The 27,612-nt window shown below is 37.5% G+C and overlaps 1 protein-coding gene across 2 annotated transcripts in view; it reads left to right on the forward strand.

Moving 5' to 3' along the window:
* Nucleotides 1-23,108, forward strand: part of EXO1 (exonuclease 1) — a 42,083-nt gene extending 18,975 nt beyond the window's left edge. The window contains exons 10-15 of one of the 2 annotated variants that reach the window (XM_004439583.3): nucleotides 4,946-5,171; nucleotides 8,442-8,688; nucleotides 13,681-14,242; nucleotides 17,116-17,217; nucleotides 19,812-20,005; nucleotides 22,685-23,108. In XM_004439583.3, coding sequence (XP_004439640.2) covers nucleotides 4,946-5,171; nucleotides 8,442-8,688; nucleotides 13,681-14,242; nucleotides 17,116-17,217; nucleotides 19,812-20,005; nucleotides 22,685-22,826 — 1,473 coding nt within the window. In that variant the 3' untranslated portion in view covers nucleotides 22,827-23,108. The remainder of the gene's footprint in view (nucleotides 1-4,945; nucleotides 5,172-8,441; nucleotides 8,689-13,680; nucleotides 14,243-17,115; nucleotides 17,218-19,811; nucleotides 20,006-22,684) is intronic. The other variant, XM_087424470.1, reaches the window with a different exon arrangement.
* Nucleotides 23,109-27,612: the final 4,504 nt, after the last annotated feature.

Consider the following 27,612-nt stretch of genomic DNA (forward strand, 5'->3'; position numbering starts at 1 on the left):
GTGTCCATTGAAAACAACTTGATGCTAGAGAAATTATCTCTCTTAGAACATAGGTAGGTATGGTGGTTTATTTCCTCAAATTAAGAAGTGGCCACATTATATATTATCAAACCTTTAGACTTGAATGTTTCGTTTGAATATACCAAGCATTTGATGCCTTTTTTCTCATCTCACTGCTTTCAGTCTCTGGCATTTGACTTTGTTGAAGACCCAAACCTAGAAACACTACCCTTGGGAGTAAAAGCTGTCTTTTCACTCATTCATGATTTAGCAAATATTTCTTGAGCTGTGGATCTTGGAGCCATTTCCCGTTTTCCTCTGCTTCTTACAATTGTATATCTCATGGCCCTCTCCCACCGTGCTCTCCGTTCTGTTCATATTTTCATTCAGACTCTGTTCTCTTCTCTGTTCTTATTTATTCCTTAAATAAGTTCTTATGACTCTAATTATCTCGTTTATGCAGAGAAGTCGCACATCTTTAACCCAATCTCTGTTCTGTGCCCCAGCCACGTAATTCTAAATGTCTCTCGGATCTCTTCATTAATGATTTCCTATAACATTAAATCCATCCACAGTCAAGAGCGAACTCTTCATTCCTTATCGACTTTTCTTAATAACATTTCCCTTTTTTCTTTTTAGCACTTATTACTGCATAAATTATGTCTCTGTTGTTTATTTTCTGATTCTTCCCAATAGAATGTAGTCATAGAGGCAGGATTTTTATGATCTTCACTGCTGTATTATGTTTACCATGTTTATTTGTTGAATGAATAAATGTCAGTTACATGATATCTTTCATTCTCTCAGACTAGAAAACTTGGAAATAAACTTTCGCTTCTCTTTCATAGCTAAGTCCTTTTGCTTCTTTTAGTTGTTTTTCTGGCTGATAGTTTCTTCTTTCTCATTAGCTTCCAGTCTAATCCAGGTCCTTTAATTCTTGCTCACTAATTCAGTCCTTGACTAAGCATTTATTAAGCAATATAACAAACATAGTTAGATGAGCTAGTGTTCTGGAATATAAGGAAAAATAAAATATAATCCTTGCTTGTAAATTACTGATTGCCTAGGGGAAGGAGATTAGTTATATACATAGAAATGTTGTAAGTGCTGTAATAGAGATGTATTTTAGGTTCCATGGAAACAAAGGGCATGCACCCAACTCCACCTAAGGAGAGAATGCTTTGTAATAATAATAGCAAACATTTATTGAGCATTTTCTATGTTTTAAGTGTTATTCTGAGCACTTTATACATAGTAACTCATTTACTCTTCAACAAGCCTCTGAGGTGACTACTATTATGCCCATTTTACAGATGAGGAAACAATTAGAGGGAGGTTAGGTAATTTGCCCAGGTCACACATTTAATAAATAGGGGAGCTATGATTCCAAGCTATGATTTTCTGCTGTCTCCTTAGAGAGAAACTGATATGCATCTAGGTTTGCAAAGATGAGTGATTGCAGGCATAGGTAGGGGGATAACATGTTAAGGGAACTCTGTGGTTTATTATGGCTAGACCAAGAATGTCTCAGTGTTTACCAGACAAAGGAACCAGGGCGCCTTGAGAAGGAAAAAGAGGTGAGCCTGGAGAACGTGGCCACTGACAAACTGGTGACCAGTTGGGCACTGAAAGAAATCGGTACTGTTGGCTGAAATAAACCAAGCCTACCACAAGAACCCACATCTATAATGACACTAAACAAGAACTTGATGTTCATCAACTCGAATTATGTAAACCTTACACTCAGGTTGCTATTTCCTCTTGTCTGTTTTCCCTGTTCTCTGTTTCTGGAACTTCTTTTAATTGATGTTGCATTTCCTGATCTTCAAATTTTGGAACTTTTCTACCTTAGTCCTTTCTTTGTCTTTTGTTCTCTCTGGGAAATTTTTTTTTTTTATTTTGTCTTTCAACTTTGCACTATCCAGTATGGTAGCCGCTAGCCACATGTGGTTATTTAAATTAATTAACATTAAATAAAAGGTAATTTCTAGTTCTTCGGTTGCATTGGCCACCTTTCGAGTGCTTTGTGGCTACCATATTGGACAGCATGGAACATATCTAGCATTGCAGATATTCCGTTGAATTTTTTTTTATTATCGTTTTCGTATCTAATGGTTCTTTCTTTCTTTTTTTTTTTGTGAGGAAGACCAGCCCTGAGCTAACATCCATTGCCAATCCTCTTTTTTTGCTGAGGAAGATTGGCCCTGGGCTAACATGTGTGCCCATCTTCCTCTGCTTTATATGAGATGCCTCTTCAGCACGGCTTGACAGGCGGTGGGTTGGTGTGCACCCAGGATCTGAACCTGCGAACCCCGGGCCGCTGAAGTGAAGCACGTGCACTTAACCACTATGCCAGCGGGCCAGCCCCTAAGGGTTCTTTCTTTAATTGTACTTATTTTAAAGATTTTGTTTCATAGATGTAATCTCTTATCTCTCTCTCTCTCACAATATTAATTATAATTTCTTGGACATTTTCTTCTGCCCCCTGCATTATCTCTGTTTGCTCTGAATTAATTGATTTTTTTCTGTGTTGGCCTTTTCTCTTTCGTGGTGCAGTCTTTCTTCAAGCATCTGGAGCTTCTTGTCTATTTGTTCCTGTTCGAGAGAGGCCCTGAGAAGCTCGTTGGAAGCTTCGTGTGAATGAATGGGGCTCACAGTCTTGGGCTTTACCCCCAGGTGATCTGGTTGGCAACAAGCCGGCTTTGTTTTGTGAATTCCAGATGTCAGCGTATTTTCTCTGTACGGTTCCGTTTTTCCATAAAGGGATCCTCCAGTTTCTACTCAGTGTATATAACGTGGCTGTTTGCATTTTGAGAGCAGGATAGGGAAGGTGAGTTGGGGTGGGCCTGAAGGGGTAGGGCAGTTTCCTGCTATTCTGAATTTAGCCTTTCATTTGGTCTCTGTCTTGAGGGAGATGGCTCTTCCCACCTTCTGCAGTGCCTACTGTTTCTGTGTCACTGTTTCTGGGTTTATTTCAAATGTCTAGTTGCTCTTGTTCTGAAGGCAGATGGGTGTGAATTGACTGTATGGTCAGGTTGAAGATGAGGGCCCAGGGGTCAAATAATCCTTTTTTCTTCCCTCCCCATGTTTGCGGCCTCCATGGTACCTGGTTCCTTAAATTCCTGAGCCTTTCTCCAGGTTTCTATACGTGGAATTGACTCCTCATTGGTATTCTTTTCTGCAGACACTTGGGTTTGATCTCTCTTCTGCCAACTTCTTTCAATCCTTCTGTCTATGCTCTTGTCTTCACTGTGGTTTAGAAGTTACAGATATATCCTAATTTTATTGCAGATGGAGTTGGTGTTTGTTTCTTGCTCTTGTTGTTTTGGGGGATGATTACTGAAAGAAGGGGACTTCAGTGTTTACTCGGCTATCCTCTTTCCACATTTGAATTATTACTAATATTATGATTTCATCAGGAATGATTCTTAAGTTTTTTCTTTGTCTCAGAAACTCAAAAATAGTTGGTTGTATTGAATATGTCCAGATCTAAATGAGAATGTTATAGCTCTCTAAGATGGCCTTCCTTTATAAACCTAAATCCTGATCAGATCTTCCTTTTTTTCATAGAGAAATTTCTCTAGGATCCATTAACTGTACATCAAACTAATTAGTTCTTTTTATTTATCTAAAATCAATTCTTCCCAGTATGATTTTCTACTTTCCTATTTCTCTTTTTTCATTAAAATCATCAGTGGAATCTAATGCCATGAACTATACTGCTAATCTGTTTTTTTATATGCATTCCCTCAATTATTCTCAAAGTGTATGCTGGATAATGTCACCTTGTTTTATTTATTTTTGTTTTTATCCTTTCTTTAAGTGAAAGACTTAGATTAGATTCCAAGTTCAGGTGGGATTTTTGTCAGGAGGAATTCATGCCCTAGGTACCAACATTTTTTGTACCTTTGTTAGCTTTTCCCTTTGCCTCTCCTGCTCTATTAAAGTATCATTGGCATCCTCTTAGCAGACCATTGTCATATAAAATATATTTAGTTATTAATTGTGAATAACTTATATTAGCATTAAAAAAGATTGCTTACCAATACTTAACTGGCTGTAAGTCCTTTCTCAGAGAAAGTTTTATGCAAGACTCAGTGTAGACCAAAGTAGCTTTTTGTTTCTCTGTGTTGTCCGCTGAAGATAGTACCAAGTACAGGTCTATAGTGTTTTGCAGATTAGATTGTTTTGGTTTGAACTCAACCAGTTTCTAGAGGTGGAATAGTTGATTACTTTAAAGACAAGATTTTTTGTTGTTGTTGTTGTTGAGGAATATTGGCCCTGAGCTAGCATCTGTTGCCAGTCTTCCTCTTTTTGCTTGAGGAAGATTGTCACTGAGCTAACATCTGTGCCAGTCATCCTCCATTTTGTATGTGGGATGCTGCCACAGCATGGCTTGATGAGTGTGTGTAGGTCCATGCCTGGGATCTGAACCCACGAACCCCCGGCCACCGAAGTGGAGCATGTGAACTTACCACTATACCACTGCACCGGCCACTAAATACATGATTTTATGTTTTTAACTTTCAGGTGCTTTGTAAAGGGTATGTAAATGATTATTTAGAGGCTTATTGCCAGGCAGTGACTAAACTAATTAATATTGTGCATTGAAATAAAACTCAGATTTTAAAAGTACATTTTTTCCGGCCACATTTCTTCAAGTGCAGTTTCATTTCTTGCACTGTGCATCTTAGGAAGATTCATTTTTTTATTTCTTAGAAATGAGCTAATGAGGTCACTTGACCCTCATTAGAAGAGAAACAGATCTACGAATACAAGAAGCATTTAATGGAAAAGTGTAGGACCAGCAAAGTAGGAAATGTTATTAGAGGACAGATATTTCATCAAAAGCTGTTCAAAGGTGTAAATAGTTTATGTTGATACAGAAGGAAATGATTTGTCTATTTTTCTTCTTCAAGTAACCTTTTTCCTTTTACCATTTTAGCCCACCCAGTTAAGAAGTCATAGCTGGAACGATAAAACGTGTCCAAAGTCATCTAATGTTAATAGCATTTGGCATAGGAATTATTGCCCTAGACGTGAGCTGGATGTTGTTTCAGACGCTGCAAGATTGAAGGAAAATCCAAGTACTGTGGGCGTCGAGCAAGTGATTAGTACTAAAGGGTTAAATCTTCTGAGGAAGTCATCCACTGTGAAAAGACCAAGAAGTGGTATGTATTTTGTTTTTGTGAACTACTAGTGAGCATTGGTCACATTTAAGAAGTCTTTGCTAAACCCAAGGTCACTAAGATTTTTCTCTTATTTTCTTCTAGAAGTTTTATAGTTTTGGCTCTTACATTTAGGCCTTTGATCCATTTTGAATTAATTTTTATACAATGTGAGGTCAGGATCAAGGTTCACTTTTTTGTCTGTGACAATCCAGTTGTTCCGGCACTATTTGTTAAAAAGATTGTCCTTTCCTCATTGGATTGCCTTGGCGCATTTGTTGACGATCAGTTGACTATATATGTGTGGGTCTGTTTCTGGACTCTATTATTCTGTACCATTGGTTCCTTTTCCTGTCTGTATGCCAGACACACTGTCTTGGTGACTGTAGCTTTATAGTAAATCTTGAAATCAAGTGGTATAAGTCCCCTAAGTTTGTTCTTCTTTTGAAAAGTTGTTTCGGCTATTCTGTGTTCTTCACGTTTGCATACAAATTTTAGAATCAACTTGTCAGTTTCTAAAAGAAAAAAATCCTGCTGAGATTTTGATTGGGATTTGGTTGAATCTATGGATCAGTTTGGGGAGAACTGACAACAATATGGAGTTTTCTGATGCGTTTATTTAAGCATTCAACTTAAGTCTGCAGCAATGCTTTGTAGTTTTCATTGTACAGATCTTGCACATCTACGGTCAAATTTACCCCAATATATCAGATTTTTGATGCTATTGTAAATGATATTGTTAATTTTTATTTCTGGTTGTTCATTGCTAGTAAATAGAAATATAGGTGATTTTGTATATTAATCTTATATTCAGCAACCTTACTAAATTCACATATTAGTTCTAGTATCTCTTTTGTAGACCCTGTAGGGTTTTCTAGATAGATGATCATATCACCTGCAAGTAAAGACAGGCTTGCTTCTCCTTTTCCAGTCTGGATGCCTTTTATTTCTTTTTCTTGCCTCCTGGAACCTCCACTACAATGCTGAGCATAAGTGCTGAGAGTGGAATACTACGTATTGGGAAAAGGGTTTTTTCACCATAGCACATGTGTAGAAGTGGAAAGAATAATTGTGATCTATTCCTTCTTGGTTCTTTCTCTCAGACATCTACACGAATGAATGCAAGTCTAACAACAAAACAAAACAAAGCCTTTGCAAACTTTTAGTTCACGCTTTTATTTTTTAAATTGAGGTATAGATTATTCATATTTGGCCAAAATGTCCTGATTCCTTATGAACATAAATCTTTTTCATGGTAATATCTCTGAACCTTCGTTTCCTCTTCTGAAGTGAGAACAGTGTTGCATATTTCACAATTTTTTGTATATGTTGTGTAACATGATAGCCCTTGGTACATAGCAAGTACACTATACATATTAGTTCCTTCCCTTCTGCTACCTCAAGATAGGCTATTCATTTTATGTAGAGAGCTCATTATCAGTAAGTTCCTTATGTCAGACTAAGTCTGCTTAAATACCGCTTATCTGGATTTTGTCCCCTGGGCACACACAGAAACACAAGCACAAAAAAAAACAGTAAGTTTCTTCCCTCTTTTATGTGACAGCCCTTCATATATTTAGTGACAGCCACTGTGACCCTCCTAAACTTCTTTTCCAAGCTAGAAGTTCCCTATCTATCCAGGTTGTGCTACTGATACAGTACAGTCTTTTAATAATTGTCTAACTGTGACAGTGAGTGGTTGTTGAGATATGATCTGCTTACCATAGAGCACAGTAAATATTTAGAAACGTGGCACTATTTCAGTTCTTCATCCAGAGACTGCTCTTATTATTGCAAACTAAGATAGCATTAGCTTTTATTAGCATTCTTGACATTTTGCTGGCATTTACTGAATTTATAATCAAAATCCAACAGTTTCCATTAAGCCAGGTACAGTTGTATTTTTAAACTTAAATATGGATTAAATTATTCCTATTGAGACATTCTTAATTCGTTATGATCCATTGTTCTGCCTATTAAATATTTTCTTTCTCGAATCTTTGTAATGTCTTCTAATGCACAGATATTATCTATGTCACCTGGAAATTTGAGAAGTATCGCTCCCACTGTCTTAAAGTTTGGGTTAAAATGTGTTTGCTTTTAATGCTTAAAATGTAATGTTTAACTGAATCAGAGCAAGTCTGGAAATCTAGAGCACTCTACTAGAGACAGACCTCCTTCAGACTAGTAGTCTTTTAGGGCTGTTCAACCTGATGCAAATGCAGATGACTAATATATAATAAGCTTTGCTCTACGTTGTCCACTAGGATAACATGAGAGACATCGAAGTGTCTTGCTCAGTTCAAGATATGCTAAATCTATCTAACAGCCTCATCACAAAAAGAAAATGAGGTTAGCCTGGCTTGGCTTCTTGGTGAAGCCTTGCTGGAGATCCTACAATATTTTTTCCTCATCTGTAAGGGCTCACAATTCCCTGCATGATAAACAGATTCAAGCTTTTGCCAGGGATCAAAATCAAGTTCACTGATCTGTAGCTTTTTAAAAATCTGTGGATTTTTAAATTTGAGGTGTCTTGTCTCTAGTATTTTAGTACCCACAGCCGTTTTACCAACTTCTTGGACCAGTGAGCATTTACTCCTATGTGAGTGGAAGCTGTTCAGACTGAGAATTAGAGCAACTTAAAGCATCTTAGTGCACTCTCTGTGTCCTTGCCTAGCTCAGGCTTTAACCCTTTGTATTATTTAGTCTTAGGATTTATTCTAATACCATAGAATACGTTTGCCACACAGCCATCTTCTAGGGCCCATAGCTAGTAACCAGGATCAGAGCTAGAGCACAGACTACTTTTGACTACATGACAGTCACATATACCTCAAAAACTGTAAGATGTAGATGGTGTGTATAAACAGCTGCTGGTTTTATTGGAATATTTTTAAATCAGGCATTAAATTTAACATACATTTACATGTAAATTGCCTTAAATTTTTTCTTTACATTCAACATTGGGTCCTTACTATAATAAGCGTGTAGCCTTACAAAATTGATTATGTCTTGAAATTTTGGTTTGTGTAATTTCACATTAAAATTGTACAAATAATTGACATTAAATCTTAGCTAACTTGTGAAATTGTAAAACACAGCTAAGGGAATTTTTTTTTTTTGAGTCATCCTTTTATTTCCTTTAGTGTGATGCGTAGTTTAAAAAACATAAGACTTCATCTTTAGGACAATGGGACATGGACTGCAAAGTTAAGTCCAGATCTCGAGCTACGCGTGAAACAAAGATTTACAGATGATTTTGTTTTTATTTAGAAGAGCTGTCAGAAGATGATCTGTTGAGTCAGTATTCTCTTTCATTTACAAAGAAGATCAAGAAAAATAGCTGTGAAGGTAATAAATCATTGAACTCTTCCGAAAAGCTCCTGCCTGACCTGGTGGATGGAACTCCTACTAAAAAAAGCGTAAGCGCACCACCAACGAGAAGAAATAAATTTGCAACATTTTTACAGAGAAAAAATGAAGAAAGTGGTGCAGTTGTGGTTCCAGGGACCAGAAGCAGGTATTGTTAAACCCACAGGATGTTGTTTGTCTATTGTATTACATATTCTATTGATATTTATTTTAATTGTTTTGAATAAACATTGAATCTAGCGGGGGTAGATGTAGGACCTGTCTTAATCCTATTACTTTTTTTTTTTTTTTTTTTTTTTTTTTTGGTGAGGAAGATTAGCCCTGGGCTAATATCTGTTGCCAATCCTCCTCTTTTTACTGAGGAAAATTGGCCCTGGGCTAACATCTGTGCCCATCTTCCTCTACTTTATATGTGAGACACCTGCCACAATGTGGCTTGATAAGCGGTATGCAGGTCTGTGCCCAGGATCCAAACCTGCGAACCTCGGGTCGCTGAAGTGGAGTGTGAGAACTTAACCACTACGCCACCAGGCCGGCCCCCAATTAAAATTTTTATCATGTATTGCCTTAGTTCTGCTGTTCCCTTGAACTTCTGTTACTTTTGTAATCTCTCTATACAGAAGTAAGAATTATAGACCTTATCACATTTTGCATTAGAAAAATTATTTTATTTGGGGAGTCCCTCACTTCTTTCTTTCTACGTTTTTAGTTTCTTTAAGAGCTAAATACAATTTTGCAAAGTACTTTTAGAAATATATTTACATACAGGTGACTATAGAGTTTTAATATTAATTGAGAACTTCATACCATGTTAGATACTGAGTTACAAAAATGAGAGACATAGTTTTTGGGTTTTTTTTTGTGTGTGTGTGTGTGTGTGTGTGTGTGAGAGAAAGATCAGCCCTGAGCTAACCTCCGATGCCAATCCTCCTCTTTTTGCTGAGGAAGACTGGCCCTGGGCTAACATCCGTGCCCATCTTCCTCCACTTTATATGAGAGGCCATCACAGCATGGCTTGACAAGTGGCGCATCGGTGCGTGCCCGGATCCGAACCCCAGGCAGCCGAAGCCGAGCGTGCCCACCTAACCACTACGCCACCAGGCCAGCCCCATAGTTTTTGTTCTTGAGAAGCTTGTAGTCTAGTTGGAAAAGTAGGTCCATAAACACATCTTTCTGTACAGTGGTAAATGCAGTGACAAAAGCATGCCTGAGAGTTCTGAGGACGGTAAAGGGGCATCTAATGCTGGGTCGCTGGTTGGAGAGGGTGAGAGGGAAGGCTCGAGGATTAGGTGGCGTTACCAGGTTTAAGTGACTGGTGGGGTGAAGCAGACGGAGAGGGGGGCCTAGTGCCGTCCCGGTAGAGTCCGCAGCTTGGGCAGAGGCCTGGAGGTGAGCAACAGCAGGGCCCGGGGCAGCTACCTGCTGCTGATCGCTGCTGTGATCACTACTGCCAAGACGTGAGGCGGGAGAGGGTGGAGAGGGAGCAGACGGGCAGGAGGCCGGGTCGTGGAAGGCTGGTGAGCAAGCTGAGGAGCTGTTGCCCTTGGGGTGGTGGGCCGTGCTGAGAGGGTTTAACCAGGGGAGGGTGTGACTCGACTCCTGGCCTGGAGGGACCCCTCTGAGCGCACCGTCAACAATGGATCCCAGACGTGGAGCACAAGGGTCAGCGAGGCTGTTGCCCCAGACCCTGCCAGCGACGCTGAGAATTGGAAGAGTCAGTGTAACTTCCAAATATAAGAATTTGGACCCCGGGGACAGACCACCTGGATCAGAATCCTGTCCTGTGTACTCGTGAAATGTTTGAGTTGGCAGGTTAACTTCTGGGGGCTTCAGTTTCCTCTTTTTAAAGAATGGGACTCGGGGCTGGCCCCATGGCATAGTGGTTAAGTGCGCATGCTCTGCTGTGGCGGCCCGCGGTTGGCAGGTTCAGATCCTGGGCGCGCACCAACGCGCTGCTTGTCAAGCCATGCTGTGACAGCGTCCCATATAAAGTGGAGGAAGATGGGCAGGGATGTTAGCCCAGGGCCAGTCTTCCTCAGCAAAAAGAGGAGGATTGGCAGATGTTAGCTCAGGGCTGATCTTCCTCACACACACACACAAAAATGGGGCTAACAACTGTAACAACCTCAGGGTTGTTGAGAGGATTAAATTATTACTGTAAGTAAAGTGCCTAAAACAGTGCCTGATAGATGACACACACACACACACACACACACGCACACGCACGCGCACGCGCACACACACACTGAATGGCTCTTATTTTGTTGTCTGGATGGTGGCACCACAACCAGAAACAGGGAGTGTAAGTGTCGGAAGTTATTTAGGCGTGATACAGGAACTCTAAGAAAGAATATTCATCAACCCCTCTATTCCTCTGGAAGACTTAAGATGGATATTTTTTGTTTTTCAAGTTTAATAAACCAGGCTGCAGCCAATTTTGTCTAATCATGATGGTGGGAGATGGGCATGAAGGAGTGAATCACTGGTAATCCCTAAACCTCTCTTTAGGTGATGTTTCAAACCCTTCTCCCATCAAGTCTTCTCCAAGAAGCATTCACAGTACAATTAAATGACCATTTTGATTCTTCCTTTGCCAGTCACCTTCATTAAAGGTGCTTGTTAACAGTGGAATGATGAACAAGTCTGCTGCAAAACATGGAAAATAGGGCTCTAGGTGACATACGCTGATTAATAAGTTCTAGTGAGTTGACTTCTCTCACTTGGAGAAATTTTTGGAACTTGTGCTTCATTTTTCCATTTGGGTGAAGATAGAGTTTCTTTCTTCTCTTGGTGTTTAACTCTTCTGAATGAGAATAATGTTTGTCTCTACAGGTCTTGCCTGTTTAGTCACTGTAGAAGCTTAATGAGATCTCTGCTTGAAGCTGTACATAGCTGCTTTCTATAGTTTCGTTAGATGTTTCACTGATAAATTGCTTGGAAAGTGCATTAAGAAATGCTTGGAGAAATCATTTTTTTCTCCATCAGCTTCCTGTGGAATAATAATTGGGAGGAAGTCTTTGATGTGTAATTTTCTGATCTGGCTTATATAGCAGCATCTAATAATAACTGGATATTATTAAATTAGTTTTCTTAGCTAATTTTCAAAGTTCTTTTATATGTCCTCGTATTCCTCATAACATTTTGAGATATTCAGGGCTGATGTTATTTTCTCATTTGGGGCTAGGAAATTGAGGCTCTGAGAGGTTAAGAAACTCTCCCAGGGTTGTATGGTTAGTATTGATGATGAGAAAGATTCCTCATCATAGTTGATTTGGTGGATTGAAGGGAACACACAGTCTGATAGACCTGGACTTGAATCCTAAGTCTGTCTTCTAATTAGTTGAGTGATCTTTCACATCCCACTTAACTTCCCTGGGCCTGTTCCTTTATCTATAAAATATGGAACATTGTATGCAGAAGGCTCTTCTTAAGACTAGTAGAAGTTATGCCTATCAAACACCTGGCACAGTGCCCAGTCATTAATATATATGCAAGTATTCATTACCACCCCATTCTTTTTTTTTTGGTGAGGAAGATCAGCCCTGAGCTAACATCCATGCCAATCCTCCTCTTTTTGCTGAGGAAGACTGGCCCTGGGCTAACATCTGTGCCCACCTTCCTCCACTTTACGTGGGATGCCACCACAGCATGTCCTGACAAGCGGTGCCTCATTGCTCGCCCGGGATCCCAAGCTGGGCCGCCAGCAGCGGAGCACGGGCACTTAACCGCGGTGCCACGGGGCCGGCCCCTCACCCCGTTCTTTTTAATATAAAGCAACAGGAGGTATTAAATATGCAAAAGATGGTCTCCAGTCTGTCTGCTTTTTTGGAACTCTAAGTCCTCTATTATATGGATACTTATCCTAGACACATGCCAGTTTATTTTTTGAGATCTAGAAATGTTCATATCAGTTACGTAACACTGTAGGCTGATTGGCAAGAAGCAGCATGAGCTGGGAGGGGTCTGGTTTGCATTTTGTTCTCCAGCTGATTGATTTTATAGCCTCGGGACTGTCACTGTAACTTCTCTTAGCCATGAAATAAGACATGGGAGAATATTTGGATAGCATGGGGCTTATTGTTTACTTAAAAATGAATTATGTGATCAGATCTAGGAGCCGACGTTTTTGCTCAATGAAAAACCTAGTAAGACCTCTCCTCCCACATTCAGCTTTCTTCCTGCCCTGTACCCACCCACCTCAGCTAGGCGTTTGGTGCAAGAATGGAGAGGATTTTTGCTCCAGCACTTAGTAAATATTCTGTGTATCATCTTGGATTTGAACTAACGCTTATTAAGGAGATAAATTCCCTTTAAGTTTCATATTTATCTGATCATGTACTCTAGGGTTTTCTTTTTAAACCTAAAAACTCTCCTTGAATACATCTTCCCTGATACTGACACTGACCTTTCATTTGTATGGGAGTGTTTTTAAGTGATTTATTTAAAGCTGCACAGAATAAGTAATACCTCTTTAGTAATATAGAATTGAATGATTGATTTGAAAGGCTTAACCCCAACATTTAAGATAGTGTAGAAGTGTATAAGGTATATAAAGAACTGGTAGATGAGCGTGCTACTGCAAGTTCTCGGATGATTTGCTACTAGGAATTAAGCTAAGATGAGGGGTAAATGGCTAATTTCTTTCATTTTGCTTTTACAAAATAAGACACAAGAGTTGTCAATTGTCTGTCCTGTTGCGTATTTCCATATGTGTTCAGATTTCTGGCTGTCAGCCGTGTGTTAGCCACTCTCTCAGGCTCTGCGGAGGACACCAAGGCACTGACAGTACCTTTCCTCAAGGAGCTTGTTTGGGAGTTAAAAAGGTTAGAGGGAAGCATACCTGTGTGTTGATTAGGTATAGATAAGATACTCAAGTTCCGAATACACATGTGTATAGATGACTGCTTTTGGAAAATGCTGACTATAAATTCACTGTGTAAATAAAGTTCTAAATGTGGGAATGTTGGCATAATCAGAATTTAAACTTTCAAGATCTATTTTGCCTTTATTTATGAAATTATGTAATTATGAGACTTTTTTTTAAAAAATAAACTGTTCCGTTTTTCCATTTTGCATCTTGTCACCTGTGTGAGAAAACTCTGAAATACTTATGCATTCTTTCTGTTGTTTTTTCTGTTAGGTTTTTTTGCAATTCTCTGGATTCTGCTGACTGTGTATCTAAGAAAGCAAGTGGCCAGCCTGTAGATGAAACTGCTGTTGCAGATAAAGAGACCAGTCTAGATGACTCAGATTGTCTAGATGGCAAGAGGCTGGTTGATACGAGTGTAGCACATAACTCAAGTGATCTGACTCCAGACCGTGTCACCGAGGTTGCTGATGAGGAGTCTCCATCTTCTGAGACCAACAAATTCACAGGGACCATTTCCCCACCCACTCTGGGGACACTAAGAAGCTGCTTTAGCTGGTCTGGAAGCCTTGGAGGTTTCTCAAGAACTCCGAGCCCCTCTCCCAGCACAGCTTTGCAGCAGTTCCACAGAAAGAGTGATCCCCTCACCTCTCTGCCTGCGAAGAATGAGATGTCTGATGCATCTCAGTTAAAGAGTGAGGAGTCGGGTGATGAATCTCATCCCTTGCCTGAAGCCAATTGGTCTTCACGGTCTCAGGAGAGCATGGAATTATCACCACACAATCCAAATGCATCAAGACTTTCTCAGCCTTCTAGTAAGGATTCAGATTCAGAGGTAAGTCACGTTATGAAGCCTTTGTTTTCAAATTCATGTGTGAGAGAAAATAGGGTGTTTATCAGATAAATGAGAAAATTTTACCTACACTATGGAAATAATTGGTTGTCTTAATTTTTCCTTCTAGATCTTACTGTGTAGAAAGTTGACATTTTATTCTTCTGAAGGACGTCTCTGTATCTTTCATATTTTAAGCTCTTGTGCATTTAGTCTAACTGTTTTCTTGAATCACTATGAGTTCCATTGATATGTGCCTCAAATTGTGGAACAGTTAAGACCTAAGCAGAATAAGCTATGAAATGAAAAGTTACTATAAATTTAATATTTAAATCCTTAATATACTCTTACGAGTATCTTGTTCAATCTGAAACCCCCATCCCCCCACCCTTTTTTTTTAAACATTTTTATGATGATTTAGATGGAAGTTGTTATTTGTCAGTTAATGTTGGGTCCAGTCCTTCAAACTGTTCATATCTGCTTTATAACATTCACTGTACTAACTCTTCTTCAGGTTGGGGTGGGGGGTGGTGACACAGTTTAGCTATGTCCTCAAGATAAAGTCCTAGTGAAAAACAAATAAATGTTCTTTAGTTATAAAAAAAACAACAACAAAAAAAACAGATAACATTTGAAAACTTATAAGGAAATGGCCCTATTAATGTGGCGGTGTTTGTCTTAAGTTTCAGTACTTTAGAAATATATTTTCACTTATTCATCTTTTTCTTGCTAAAGTTCCCCTTTATAACAAAACAAAATAGTAATACAGGTGATTTTATGTTATTCTGTTTTAAATTAATAAAAGCATCCTAGCCATTTTTTCTTATATATAAAACATCTTGTATTCTGACTTAAATAAAACCAAAACTCCAAACAAGTACTGCTTATAAGACCCAATAACATGTCATTTAAATGACATGATGGCATCATAGCTTTCTCTAAATCTGAGTTATCTCAAATTTAGCAATATAACATACTTTGTTTTATCTTTACCAACTATAAGTACCAAGTTGTAAGAACAATTTCCGCCTTGGTAATATTTGACAGAATCTTGATGTCTGGTAATCCCGAATATTGAACAGCATCTAATAAATCAGTATAGCTTATATTTATCAAAAGGAAAGTATTTTATTCAAATTCCCAATGAAACTTGAGTTGTATAAATTGAAGAAAAAAGCCAAGTTAAAAGGTAGAAACAAATTATTTTCCTTTAGAGAAAGCTGAAATCAATCAATATATTCAAATCCAAAATCTGTCCCATGCAGTGTTACGTTTCGAGAGTATGCCACACCAAACTTCTGTTTTTCTTTTTCCGTTTTACTTGCTTTGCCTTCACTTCATCTATACTGGTCTAGAAGACTCTTTCTTTTAATATAAGCCTCCTAAATTTTAATGTCATCTTTTTTATTTTTCACCTCATATTGCATTTTCTCCGGGCACCATTTGGGTACCACCTCAGTTGCTGTCTCTTGATCATCTTTTATGAGAGCATCCCCATCTATTTGTGAAGATGCTTTTAAGTTTGCTGAGCTCCACTGGGGCATTCTTTTTCCTTTTTCCACCAGGCATCTTCCTGTTTGACTGACTTTGTAAGCTTTCAGCCATGTTTACTGAGAAGCCTTACCAGCTCACAGGCTTTGGGCTAATCATGCTGGGCTGACCATTTTCTATACTAATCAGTTATAGAAACATGAATCCTCTCCCCCATCAAAAAAACAAACTAACTAAACTAAACTAGGAATCATTCATTAAATCATCTCTTGCCATCAGATGTAGTGACTTCCTATTAGAATAAATGAATTATTAATTCTCCAAGAATTAGGACGCTAACAGTTAACATAAAAACTATATAATCTTTCTTTGATTCAGAAAATGTTTCAGGCAGTCACAATGCCATTGGGGCATCATTTTGAATATCAGTTTTTACTGTATGGTTGTGAAAAAAATATTTTTCTGCTGGAGACTACCGTTGGTATTTCACTGAAAAGCAGCAGCCATAGATTCTCTGTGAATTGAGTTCATTGACCCTACCTGAGGTGAATTAATCTTAGGATCTTACTCATGAGTTTCATTTTTAGAAATAATTTAGCCCAGAGTCACCCTTAGTGCTAGCTATGAGCAGGGCGTATTGGAGTTTTTGTAAGTTACAATCCAAGTCAGTGGAGTATTTTTCACTTTTGGTTGTTTTTTAAGTATATAACACTGTGTAGCATTCCAAGATAAATATTAAAAAAAAAAAAAAAAAAAAAAACCTTGAAAAATACAGAAATGAAAGGTCCTTTGAATTTCCATTCATTGTCCTTTATTTGACTTTCTTGGGAATCCAGATTATTCTGACTATAGAAAAGTCTTCCATTATGGGATTGGGGTTTATAGGGTAGGTCTGAAAGTCATTGCTAAAGGTAACTGTGCATTCTTTAATGTTGAGCATGTTGCACAATTAAAAGGAGATGCAGAACTCTACCAGATCAACTGTGTGTAGCTAGTAATTTATGGAAACTGTTAGCCAAGCTTACAATGATGTTACAGTAGGAGACTCTTGTCTGTATGAGTCAGCATTTGACAGGCTCCAGAAACGATTCAGAAAAGCCTGCAATGCGTACTTGATTTTATACAATTTACTTCTCCAGCTAAAACATCTTGCTAGTATCTTCAGTGAAACTGGGAGTGAAACTGGCCATCGTCATTCTTTCCACATTTGATGCATTTTCTTTTGTTGTGTCGTGGTTTTCATACTTTCTTTTCTCAGAAGTTACATTTTATTTACACTGATTTTCTCGCTTTACTTGTTTCATGTTTTGTCGAGTATTAGTTGTCATAAAAATTCCATAGTAAAAATCTAATTCTATTTTATTTTCTGATCTGGGGGAATCTAGGAATCTGACTGCAATTTTAAGTCACTTGATAATCAAGGTAATCAGAAATCCAAGCTACATTTGTTTCGTTTTTCGAAAAAAGATACAGTTCCAAGGAATAAGGTAAAACTTTTATTTAATTTCTTTTTTAATTTCAGAAGCAGTTCGTGCTTATTATCAGAAAATGGGAAATATAAGCAAAATTAAAAATTAAAATTCCTATGTTCTTATTTACACAAAAATGTTTCCTTTAAACCTTCTAGGACCATGTTTGTGCTTGATTGTAGGTGTTTGAGTTGTGAAATCCGCTATTTTCTCTTGCGGTGTAAAGATCTTTTTCCGTGTACTTATATAACATTACTTATAATGACTGTATAATATGCTGTTGTATGGGTTCAGCTAATCCTCTTTTGTTTGTCCTTTACCCTAAAAACGTTTTGCTATAGCCATCAGTACTGCCACTATGATCTTGTGGATAAATATTTGAGTACACATTCTTGGTTATTTCATAAGGATGAATTCCATGGAGTAGTCTTACTGGTGCGAAGACGTGTGTGATTGAAAGCTTATTGCCAAAAGGCCTTCTAGAGACTGTGTACCCAATAAGCCAGTTTTTTTTTTAATCAAACTATGGAAATATTTATGTGACTGCATAGTGAAAGCTCATAAACTAAAGCATATTCTCTACATTGTGTTCTTGCCCATCAGTATGAAAGCACTAATTCCTAACTTAAAAATGGGCAAGAGACATGAACAGAGATCACAAAAGAAAAGTGCAAATGGTTAATTAATATATATAAGCACGTTCAACCTCATTAGTAATCAAATAAAGCAAATTAAAATAATAAAATTTCTTACCCTTCAGATTTCCAAAAAGTGTTTTTTAATTGTATGCATTTTTATGAGGGTGTAGCAAGGTGAATAATCACATATTTAAGAGAATATGAATCGCTCTGCCATTTCTGGAAAGAAATTTGAAAGAATTCAAGTAATTTAACCCAGTTAAGTGCATTCTAGAACTTGAGCCTAAGGAAATAATGAGAGTTTAAGTACAAGAAAACATACTCCTCCATTGGTTACAGTAGTGAAAAATTGGAAATAATCTAAATATCTAAAAATAAAGGAGTGAATTATTAAATACGTTATTGGTGTTATCTCTTAGCAAGTAGGAATATAGGTGAATTTTTTTCTGTTCTTTTTTTCTCTATAGCGAACATATGTTATTTTTCTTATATAAGTGAACTATATTTATATAGTAAACATGTATTATTTTCTTTACTTTCAAAAGCATAAAAACTTTTAAAATTTTTCAATAAATGGTCTGTATATCCATTTGAAAGAAGATCCCTGTCTCATACTGTATAAATATAAATCTCAAATATATTAAAGGTATAAAATATGTAAATATAAGATTATTTTTAAAATCTTTGAGTGAGAAAGTCTTTGTCAATCATATACTGTCTTGCAAAGATGTGCATATTATTTTTGAATGAAAAGGAAAATCATGTTATTAAACAGTATGTATAACATGGTGTTTTTGTTTGATTAAATACATAAAAATACTCATGCACACATGTGTATGTTGTATAATCATAATAAAAGGACAGAAAAGATATCAAAATTATTTGCAGTGATGGATAGGACTAGAGATGTAGAAAGTACTTTCCCAAAAGGAGTTCTGTCTGGACATTAAACCGTCGTCTTTTTATTGTTATTCCTGCTCTTAGAGATTTGCATTTTCAGGGTTTTAACTGTCGCATCTATTTTGGTGAAAACTCCTCAGATGAACCTTCCCCCTTGGTCCCCAATATCCATCTTTAATATCTAAAATCAGACTCATCTTGTTTACCTCTAACCAGTTCTTCCCAGAACATTTTTATTTTTATCTGTTACATAAAATTATGTTATTCTCTTTGTCATTGAATTTAAAAATCTTGGAGTTGTCCTTTTCCTTTATAACTGCCAGCTCGATGCTTCTTCTGCAAGGGGTAAAGAAAAACCACCAAACACCTATACCTGTCCAAATTGTAAGGTTTCTTCCTTTGTCTTGTTTTTTGCTCTCTCCCTTTTCCCCGTCACAACACCCTAGTTCAAGATTTCATCTTTCATGTATGAACCTGTCCATTCTTCATGCACCCTTTGCAAGATTCATCCATTGTAAAGCCTTGTTTTATATGCTTCCCTCTTACTACCCTAAAAAACAACAAAAGTTTAATGGCTCCATATTTCCCACAGGATAAAAATCAACCCATCAGTGAAACAACCTAACTGTCAGTAGGGATCTGGTTAAGTAAATTATGGCAGGTTTATACAGTGGAAGAATAGACAGCCTCTTAAAAACAAATTCAGTTCTACATGTGAAGTGGAAAAATCTCCGAGATGCGTTAAGTAGAATCAAGATATAAGTGAGAAAGGCATGTGTGTGTGTAAATGAATCAGTGGATGCACAGGAAGCTGGTGACAGCGACTGCCTAGAGGAGTGAGGGAGTAGGGGAGACTCACTTTTCTATTCTTTATAACTCTTGAATTTAGTGCCAGGTGCAGGTATCACCTGTTAAAATCATTATGATAAATTTTGTAGTAGACATATATAAATAGCACATTGTTACACATTGCTTCTAGGTTATTTTCTCTTCCAGTGTATAAAGAATAGTTTGAAATTAACTAAAGGTAGTTGCTCTAACGGAATAGTATTAAAATGGGCATTTAATCTTCAGGTTCCTGGGCTGTATAAATCCAGTTCTGTGGACAATCTTTCTACCACCAAGATCAAACCTCTTATACCTGCCAGAGTCAGTGGGCTGAGCAAGAAGCCAGCAAGCATCCAGAAGAGAAATCATCATGATGCCGAGAACCAGCCAGGGTTGCAGATAAAAATCAATGAGCTCTGGAAAAATTTTGGATTTAAAAAGTGAGTTACCTTCTTACTTATTCTTAAAATAGGATGAATTATTTTTTTCTTTAATTTCAGTCCCTTTCCCCCAACTCTTTGTATGTTCATATAAATCAATTTCTTTTATTCTTACCCTAAGAGAATTATTTTCCTCTCCTCTATTCCTTTTAGCTGACTCTTTGTAAGTATATTTAACTTCAACTTCTATACCTTCTTTCAGTGAAAAGATGGCAAACTAAACAACCTCAGTTTGTAATCTGGCTTTGGGGTCTCTCTGTTGTTAAGCAAATGACTTTTGCCGGCCTTATAAGTGTCTGAGCTGTCTTTCCTTCTTATCTCTCAGGATTGTAATGAGAATAAAGTTGTTTTAGATGTGAGGGTGGAAAGGTAATACTGTGTCGTTCTTCTGGATTTAAAGCAATTTATTTCCCTAAATTATTACATCTAAAATGAGGAGAATCATTGAGTTTGTAGGGTGAATTTTCCCGATTTCTAATGTAGGTGGCAAACACAGTTTTAAAAGAATTGACTCTATGTCTACATTTTTGAACCACAGTACTTCCGTTAGACTACAAAATGAGCTACAGAATAGCATCAATTTGTAATTAATTTATTTTCTTGTTCTCAGTAAAGTAAATGTGCTAAGAATAAAAGAAAAGAAAGAAAGAACAGTTACGTGGGGTGATAGGATTAAACCTTACTAACACAAATGTCACAATCAGATGAGATAGTATGAGTGGAAACACTTTGTAAATAAGTTTGTGCTGGCCAATTGTTTTTTATTTTACATTGTGTAAAGTCTAGGATTAAACCATATAGCAGCAGTTCTCAAACTTCTTCCCTTCGGGAACTCTTTACACTCTTAAAAATTATTGAGGGCCCCAAAATACTTTGGTTTATGTGGCCTATGTCTGTCACATTTAACCATCTTAGAAATTAGAATGGACATTTAAAAAAATTTATTTTTAAATAATAATAAGCCCATTACATATTAAAATTGATATTATACTTTTAGAAAAATTAGCTATGTTTCCCCAAAAAAAAATAAAAAGAGAGACTTTTTTTTACATATTTGCTAATCTTTACTGTCTGGTTTAATAGAACTAAGCTGGATTCTTCTATCTGCTTCTGTGTTTGATCTGTTATACGTTGTTTGATTGAAGTGTATGAAGAAAATCTGGCCCCACACATATATGTAGTTGGAAAATGTATATTTTAATAGCCTTTATATTTAATTATAAATTTTCCTCTTTGATACTACACCAAAATTCAACAAGCAGTAGTTTGTTAAAGGTTAGTTGCAATGTAGAATATGAAACCATATTGACTGGCTTTTCATACCCTGTGTTATGTGGTGGTCCATTGGTCCATCCTGCACTGTGAGTGCCTTTACTCATGCATGATTTTATAACCTCATGCATTGGTCTTTTAGAAAATACTGATTTATTGAGTTGTGCTTGTCTTTACACGTTGACACATTTCATTATACAATATAAAAAAACCACAGTCTTATCAACAAAGTCATTAGTATTGGGGAAGCTGTCAAGTGGCCGATAGAAGTTTTCCAAAATTCTAATTTTCACTACAAAGGTTGAATTTTATCATTGGCAACAAATACCGTTAGTTGTTTTCTTTGAAGTAACAAGCAGACGTTCTGCTCATTTTAGAGAAGCCCTTTGCCAAACACCTAAATTTGATAACCATGCTGTCACGGTGCTTTTACTTGAGATAACCGTCATACTTGAGGACGCAGCAAAGGTGCCTTCTGTGTGATTCCCATTTTGTCACAGAATATTAAGAAATTGAGAACGTTAAGATTTAATAAAATTAATGATTTTTACTACTTCATCAAGAACGTTCTTAAGTGAGACGGACTGTTTTTTTTAAGCACAAGTACGTGGAGCTGGAGAGTACATGTACTGCTAGTGTTTCTGTACGGTCTGGTGCTGCTGTCTTGATTCACGCTAAGTTGCCAGCAGCTTTTCTCAATTCTCTTTTGTGTCATCAGTACAAATGTCAGCCCGGTGGAAAAGGCAGATAAGTCTAAATATTATTATGAACATAGTTTTGCTCGCACAGACCCCTTTCAAGGGCCTTGGGAGTTTTTAGGAGCCCAGGGACGATACCTGGAGAACTGCTGCTAGAGAGAAATTAAGGGTGCAACAGTGTTCTTACGTGTCTCTTAGAAAGTAAAACTTCACTGGTGTTGAATTTTTGTTGACAGGAGATAGAACTACCTGTGTTAGCGTCGTAATAGGATGAATTTTTATAGACTTAGAGCTCCCTTCCAGCAAAAAAAAGGCAGGGGAGCAAGGTGTAGTAAAAGATAGGGCTTAAACATTTGTTCATGCTTCACTTATACAGGTGCTTAGCCAGCCTCGAGAAGGGTGCTAAGGAGAAAAGAACTAAAGTTTCTTTACTGGAATCATTCTGCCTTAGCTAGTATATATTTAGTAGTGGCCTCGCACCTACTTTGAAAGGTGATTTCGAAAGCAGGAAGGGGAACTAAGAAGCAAAACTCACGTTTTACTGGGCGTACTCAGAGGAGAACCTGAATGTCATATAATGAATTGAGACAGATTATACAGTAAAGGCTCTTGTCCTCTTCATATACGTCTATTTTGTCCAGGAAGATTATTCTCTAATAATCAGTACTCTACAAACGCTAAATTCGTTTTGTTCTATTATATTTTGCAGAGATTCTGAAAAGCTTCCTTCTTGTAAGAAGCCAGATCCCCTGTCTCCAGTCAAAGATAACATCCAGCTGACACCAGAAGCAGAAGACGATATATATAACAAATCTGAATGTACACGTCTTCAGAGAGCAATATTCCAATAAACACGGGCGGCTGGAGGCTGTGGCCCTCAGGAGAACCTCTATCAATTTGAAGTCCTGTTTAGGAATGAGACATTTACCAGTCTGAAAGATTTGTTCTTAGATCTATGCCATTTTTTAAATAGAGTACATTTTGTGTATTAACTATGTAATTGTTTATTTTGTTCAGCTTTTTATATTTTCATAGGAAGCTAACTAGAGATATAATTTTATCTTTGACAGTTCTTGGAAGTTTTAATGTTAATTGGGCAAGTCCCCTAGAATTTATAAAATCTACTCTAAGGATTTCTGTAATGTTGTCAAGTATAAGGATGGTAAAGGAAAAACCACAATTATGGAATCATTTTATCCTAGATGAAATCACTGTATTTTTCCAAGCTTTAAATTTTTCCCCTGCCTTTCCTGCCTGTCTTTCAGGGTTGAAATGAAAATAAAGCTGCTGGGATGGGAGGGGTTTTTGGAAGGGTTAAAGGTCATTGCACAGATGGACAGTGCTCTGTGAGCCCTGAAGAGTCTGCTTAGGTTACAGGTTTGACAGTGAAGGAAAATTGCTTTCAGCCTCATGTGAAGGGAACTGCTTATTTCGTTAATATTCTTAAACTTCAAAATAGCCTCAGCTTTTCTTAGTATGTCTTTTTTGAAATGTAGGCTAAAAATCCCTTAACGTATATTTAAAACTGTTGTCCTAGGTGCAGGGTAAAATGTTAAAGCTGCAGGGTCTGTGATATGTACACCCTGCAAAGAAATAGGCAGAAACCCGGAAAGGGAACCAGCTGTGCAAGTGAAGATCTGACAGGAAATGAAGGAATTATACAAGTATCTGGGATGTAGACGATAAAGGAAAGGGACCCAGAGTATTTTAATTTTTAAATGAGACTTCGTAGAGGATTCTCGCATAAAGAGGTCAGAATGGAACAAGAAACATAAAGTTGTAAGAAATAGCATAAAAATGTAAAAAAAACAAAAACAAAAATAAAAATCTGGAAAAGACCAAAACCAAAGAACAAAAGCAAATTTGAATTCTCTGTGAATGTTTCCTGTTACAGAACAAATAAGAATGTGAATCAAACATTGTCTACAAATGTTTATCTCTTCACTCATTTAAAATGACAGAAAAGGAATAAAACATACTATAAACCCCAAAGGTTAACAAGAAGAAGAGACATCAGGCAAGGAAAGAGATGGGTAGGTGGTAAGTGATTTAGCAAAGAAATGATCATTTCTCCATGGGCGGAATCCAACCAGAGGGAAGAGTTTAGATGGGTTCAGTAAATGGAGATATCATGCAGGTTCCTGTGAAGCTGGAAATGGGGTTGTTTGAAAAACTTTTAAAAATAGCAGGGGAAAGAGAAAGGGAAGATGGCAACAGTGCCATAGTGTTTCAATCTCCAAATCCCCACATAACAGCAACTGGATAGCAAAATCAAAAACCTGTGAGCAGGGGCCAGCCCTGTGCTGTAGTGGTTGGGTCCACGCACTCCACATAGGCAGCCCAGGGTTCACGGCTTCAGATCCCTGGCGCAGGCCTACACACCACTTATCAAGCCATGCTGTGGAGCATCGCATATACAAAAAGTAGAGGAAGATCGGCACAGATGTTAGCTCAGAGCCAATCATCCTCACGCAAAAAAACAAAACACCTATGAACAACATTCCAACAAATTTAGGTGACATGATGTCCTTAAATCCTAAGCTATAAGTGGGTAAAGACAAGCCAGCAACAGCCAGACTGCAAGATCGTATTGGCATCTATTCAGGAGACGTAGAGGAAGGCGGTAGGGCATCTAATGGACCTAAGAACAGAACTTTCAAGCCATTGAAACACATAGCAAGCCAAGCTGGACACAGCTTTGGAACCTGGGAGGGGCTTTGCACATTCCAACGGTGAGCGAGTGCAAGAGGCCTGCATGTTTGCCAAGGCTCCCTCCCTCCCGGGACAGGTTCTACTTTGGGAGTAAAACCAAAATTGAGTGGGAGACAAAGAGAAAGTTAAAATGCAAGTGGAAAAAGGAACAGTTGAGGAAATCTCAGCAGAACATCCTATTTCTGAGCACTTAAAACTGTGAAGTTCAAGAAGCCCCAAGAACCAGGCTTCCTTCTCACAGTTGAAGAATAATTTTATTTAAAAAAGAAACCACAGAGAAGTTTTTAGATCCATTGTTTACAAAGTTATTTTAATAAGAAAAAAAGAATCAAGAGCAGAATAAAGTCTATATAGACAATGAAAATCTGCCAAAATAGCCCCTGAGCAGATCAAAACTACTCAATTTGAAAATGTGTTAAAAGATTTTAAGAAAATGATACAAGATATAAAGGAAATTTAGAATAAAGAACAGAAGCAGGGCCGGCTCTGTGGCTTAGCGGTTAAGTGCGCGCGCTCTGATGCTGGCGACCCGGGTTCGGATCCCGGGAGCGCCCCGAGGCACCACTTCTCCGTCCAACGCGAGGCCGAGTCCCACGTACAGCAACTAGAAGGATGTGAACCTATGACATACAACTATCTACTGGGGCTTTGGGGGGAAAAAACTGAATAAATAAAATCTTTAAAAAAAAAAAAAAAAAAAAACAGAAGCAAACTGCAAGTAATGCCTTAAAAGAAGTAGAAGGTAGAGGCTGACCTGGTGGCATAGTGGTTAAGTTCATGCGCTCTGCTTCAGTGGCCCAGGGTTCTCAGGTTCAGATCCTGGGTGTGGACCTGCACACACCTCATCAAGCCATGCTGTGGCAGCATCCCACATACAAAATAGAGGAATATTGGCACAGATGTTAGCTCAGGGACAGTCTTCCTCAAGCAAAAAGAGGAGGATTAGCAACAGATGTTAGCTCAGGGCCAATCTTCCTCCCACACACACACATACACAAAAATAGAAGGTAAAATTAAAACAAAATGGGAAAAAGACTTAAAAAAAAAAAAGTGACAAATATTGAAGATACGAACAGAATGTCCAATACACAGATAATAGGAATCTCTGAAGGAAAATAAAACTATAATTCCAGAAAACTCCTAATTTAAAAAAAATTGAAATAATTTTTTAAATTATTTTTATTGAGGTAACTGGTTTATAACATTATGTAAATTTCAGGTGTATGTCATTATATTTCAGCTTCTGTGTAGACTGCATCATGTCCACCACCAAGTCTAGTTGCTATCCATTACTAGATGGATAGTACTAAAGACATGAGCCCCTTTACCCTTGATGCCCTACCCTCCCTTCCCCTCTGGTAACCACTGATCTGTTCTCCATATCTATGTGTTTGTCTTCCACATATGAGTGAAATCATACAGCATTTGTCTTTCTCTGTCTGACTTCACTTAGCATAGTACCTTCAAGGTCCATTCATGTTGCAAATGGCAAGATTTCATTTTCTTCATGGCTGAGTAGTGTCCAATTGTGTGTATATGCCACATCTTTATCCATTCATCCATTGATGGGAGCTTCGGTTGCTTTCAACACTTTGCTATTGTGAATAATGCTGCAATGAACATAGGGGTGCATATATCTTTCTTAATTAGTGTTTTCATGTTCTTTGGATAAATACCCAGAAGTAGAATAGCTGAATTATATGGTATTTCTAATTTTAGTCTTTTGAGAAATCTCCATGCTGTTTTCCATAGTGCCTGCACCAATTTTATATTCCCCCAGCAGTGTATGAGGGTTCCCTTTTCTCCACATTCTCTGTAACACCTGTTATTTCTTGGTTTTTTGATAATAGCCATCCTGATGGGCATGAAGTGATATCTCATTGCAGTTTTGATTTGCATTTCCCTAAAAATTAGTGATGTTGGACATCTTTTCATGTGCCTGCTGGCCATCTGTATATCTTCCTTGGAAAAATGTCTGTTTATGTCCTCTGCCCATTTTTTTACCGGGTTGTTTTTTGTTGTTGTTGTTCAGTTGTATGTGTTCTTTATATATATTGGGTAGTAACCACTTATTGGATATATGATTCACAAATATTTTCTCCCAATTGGTAGGTTTTTTAATTTTGTTCTTGGTTTCCTTTGCCATGCAGAAGCTTTTTAGTTTGATGTAGTTCCATTTGTATATTTTTTCTTTTGTTTCCCTTGCCTAAGGAGACATATTCAAAACTATACTGCTAAGACCGATGTCAAAGAGCATACTGCTGTATTTTCTTCTAAGAGTTTTATGGTTTCAGGTCTCACATTCAAGTCTTTAATCCATTTGAGTTAATTTCTAGATATGGTGTAAAGTAATGGTCCACTTTCATTCTTTTGCATGTAGCTGTCCAATTCTCCCGACACCATTTATTGAAGAGACTTTCCTCTCTCCATTGTATGTTCTTGGCTCCTTTGTTGAAGATTAGCTGTGTGCAGGTGTGTGGTTTTATTTCTGGGCTCTCAATTCTGTTCCATTGATCTATGTGTCTGTTTTTGTGCCAGTACCATGGTGCTTTGATTACTATAGTTTTGTGGTATATTATGAAGTCAGGAAGTGTGATGTCTCCAGCTTTGTTCTTTTTTCTCAGGATTGCTTTGGCTATTTGGGGTCTTTTGTTGTTCCATGTAAATTTTAGGATTCTTTGTTCTATTTCCAGGAAAAATGTTGTTGGGATTCTGATTGGGATTGCATTGAATCTGTAGATCATTTTAGGTAATATGAACATTTTAACTATATTAATTCTTCCAATCCATGAGCATGGAATAGCTTTCTGTTTCTTTATGTCTTCAATTTCTTTGAACAATGTCTTATAGTTTTCAGTGTACAGGTCTTTCACCTCCTTGATTAAATTTATTCCTAGGTATTTTATTCTTTTTGTTGTGATTGTA

Source organism: Ceratotherium simum, chromosome 36, assembly GCF_057802395.1.
Source record: "Ceratotherium simum simum isolate JZ-2026a chromosome 36, ASM5780239v1, whole genome shotgun sequence".
In the NCBI taxonomy this organism is placed as follows: domain Eukaryota; kingdom Metazoa; phylum Chordata; class Mammalia; order Perissodactyla; family Rhinocerotidae; genus Ceratotherium; species Ceratotherium simum.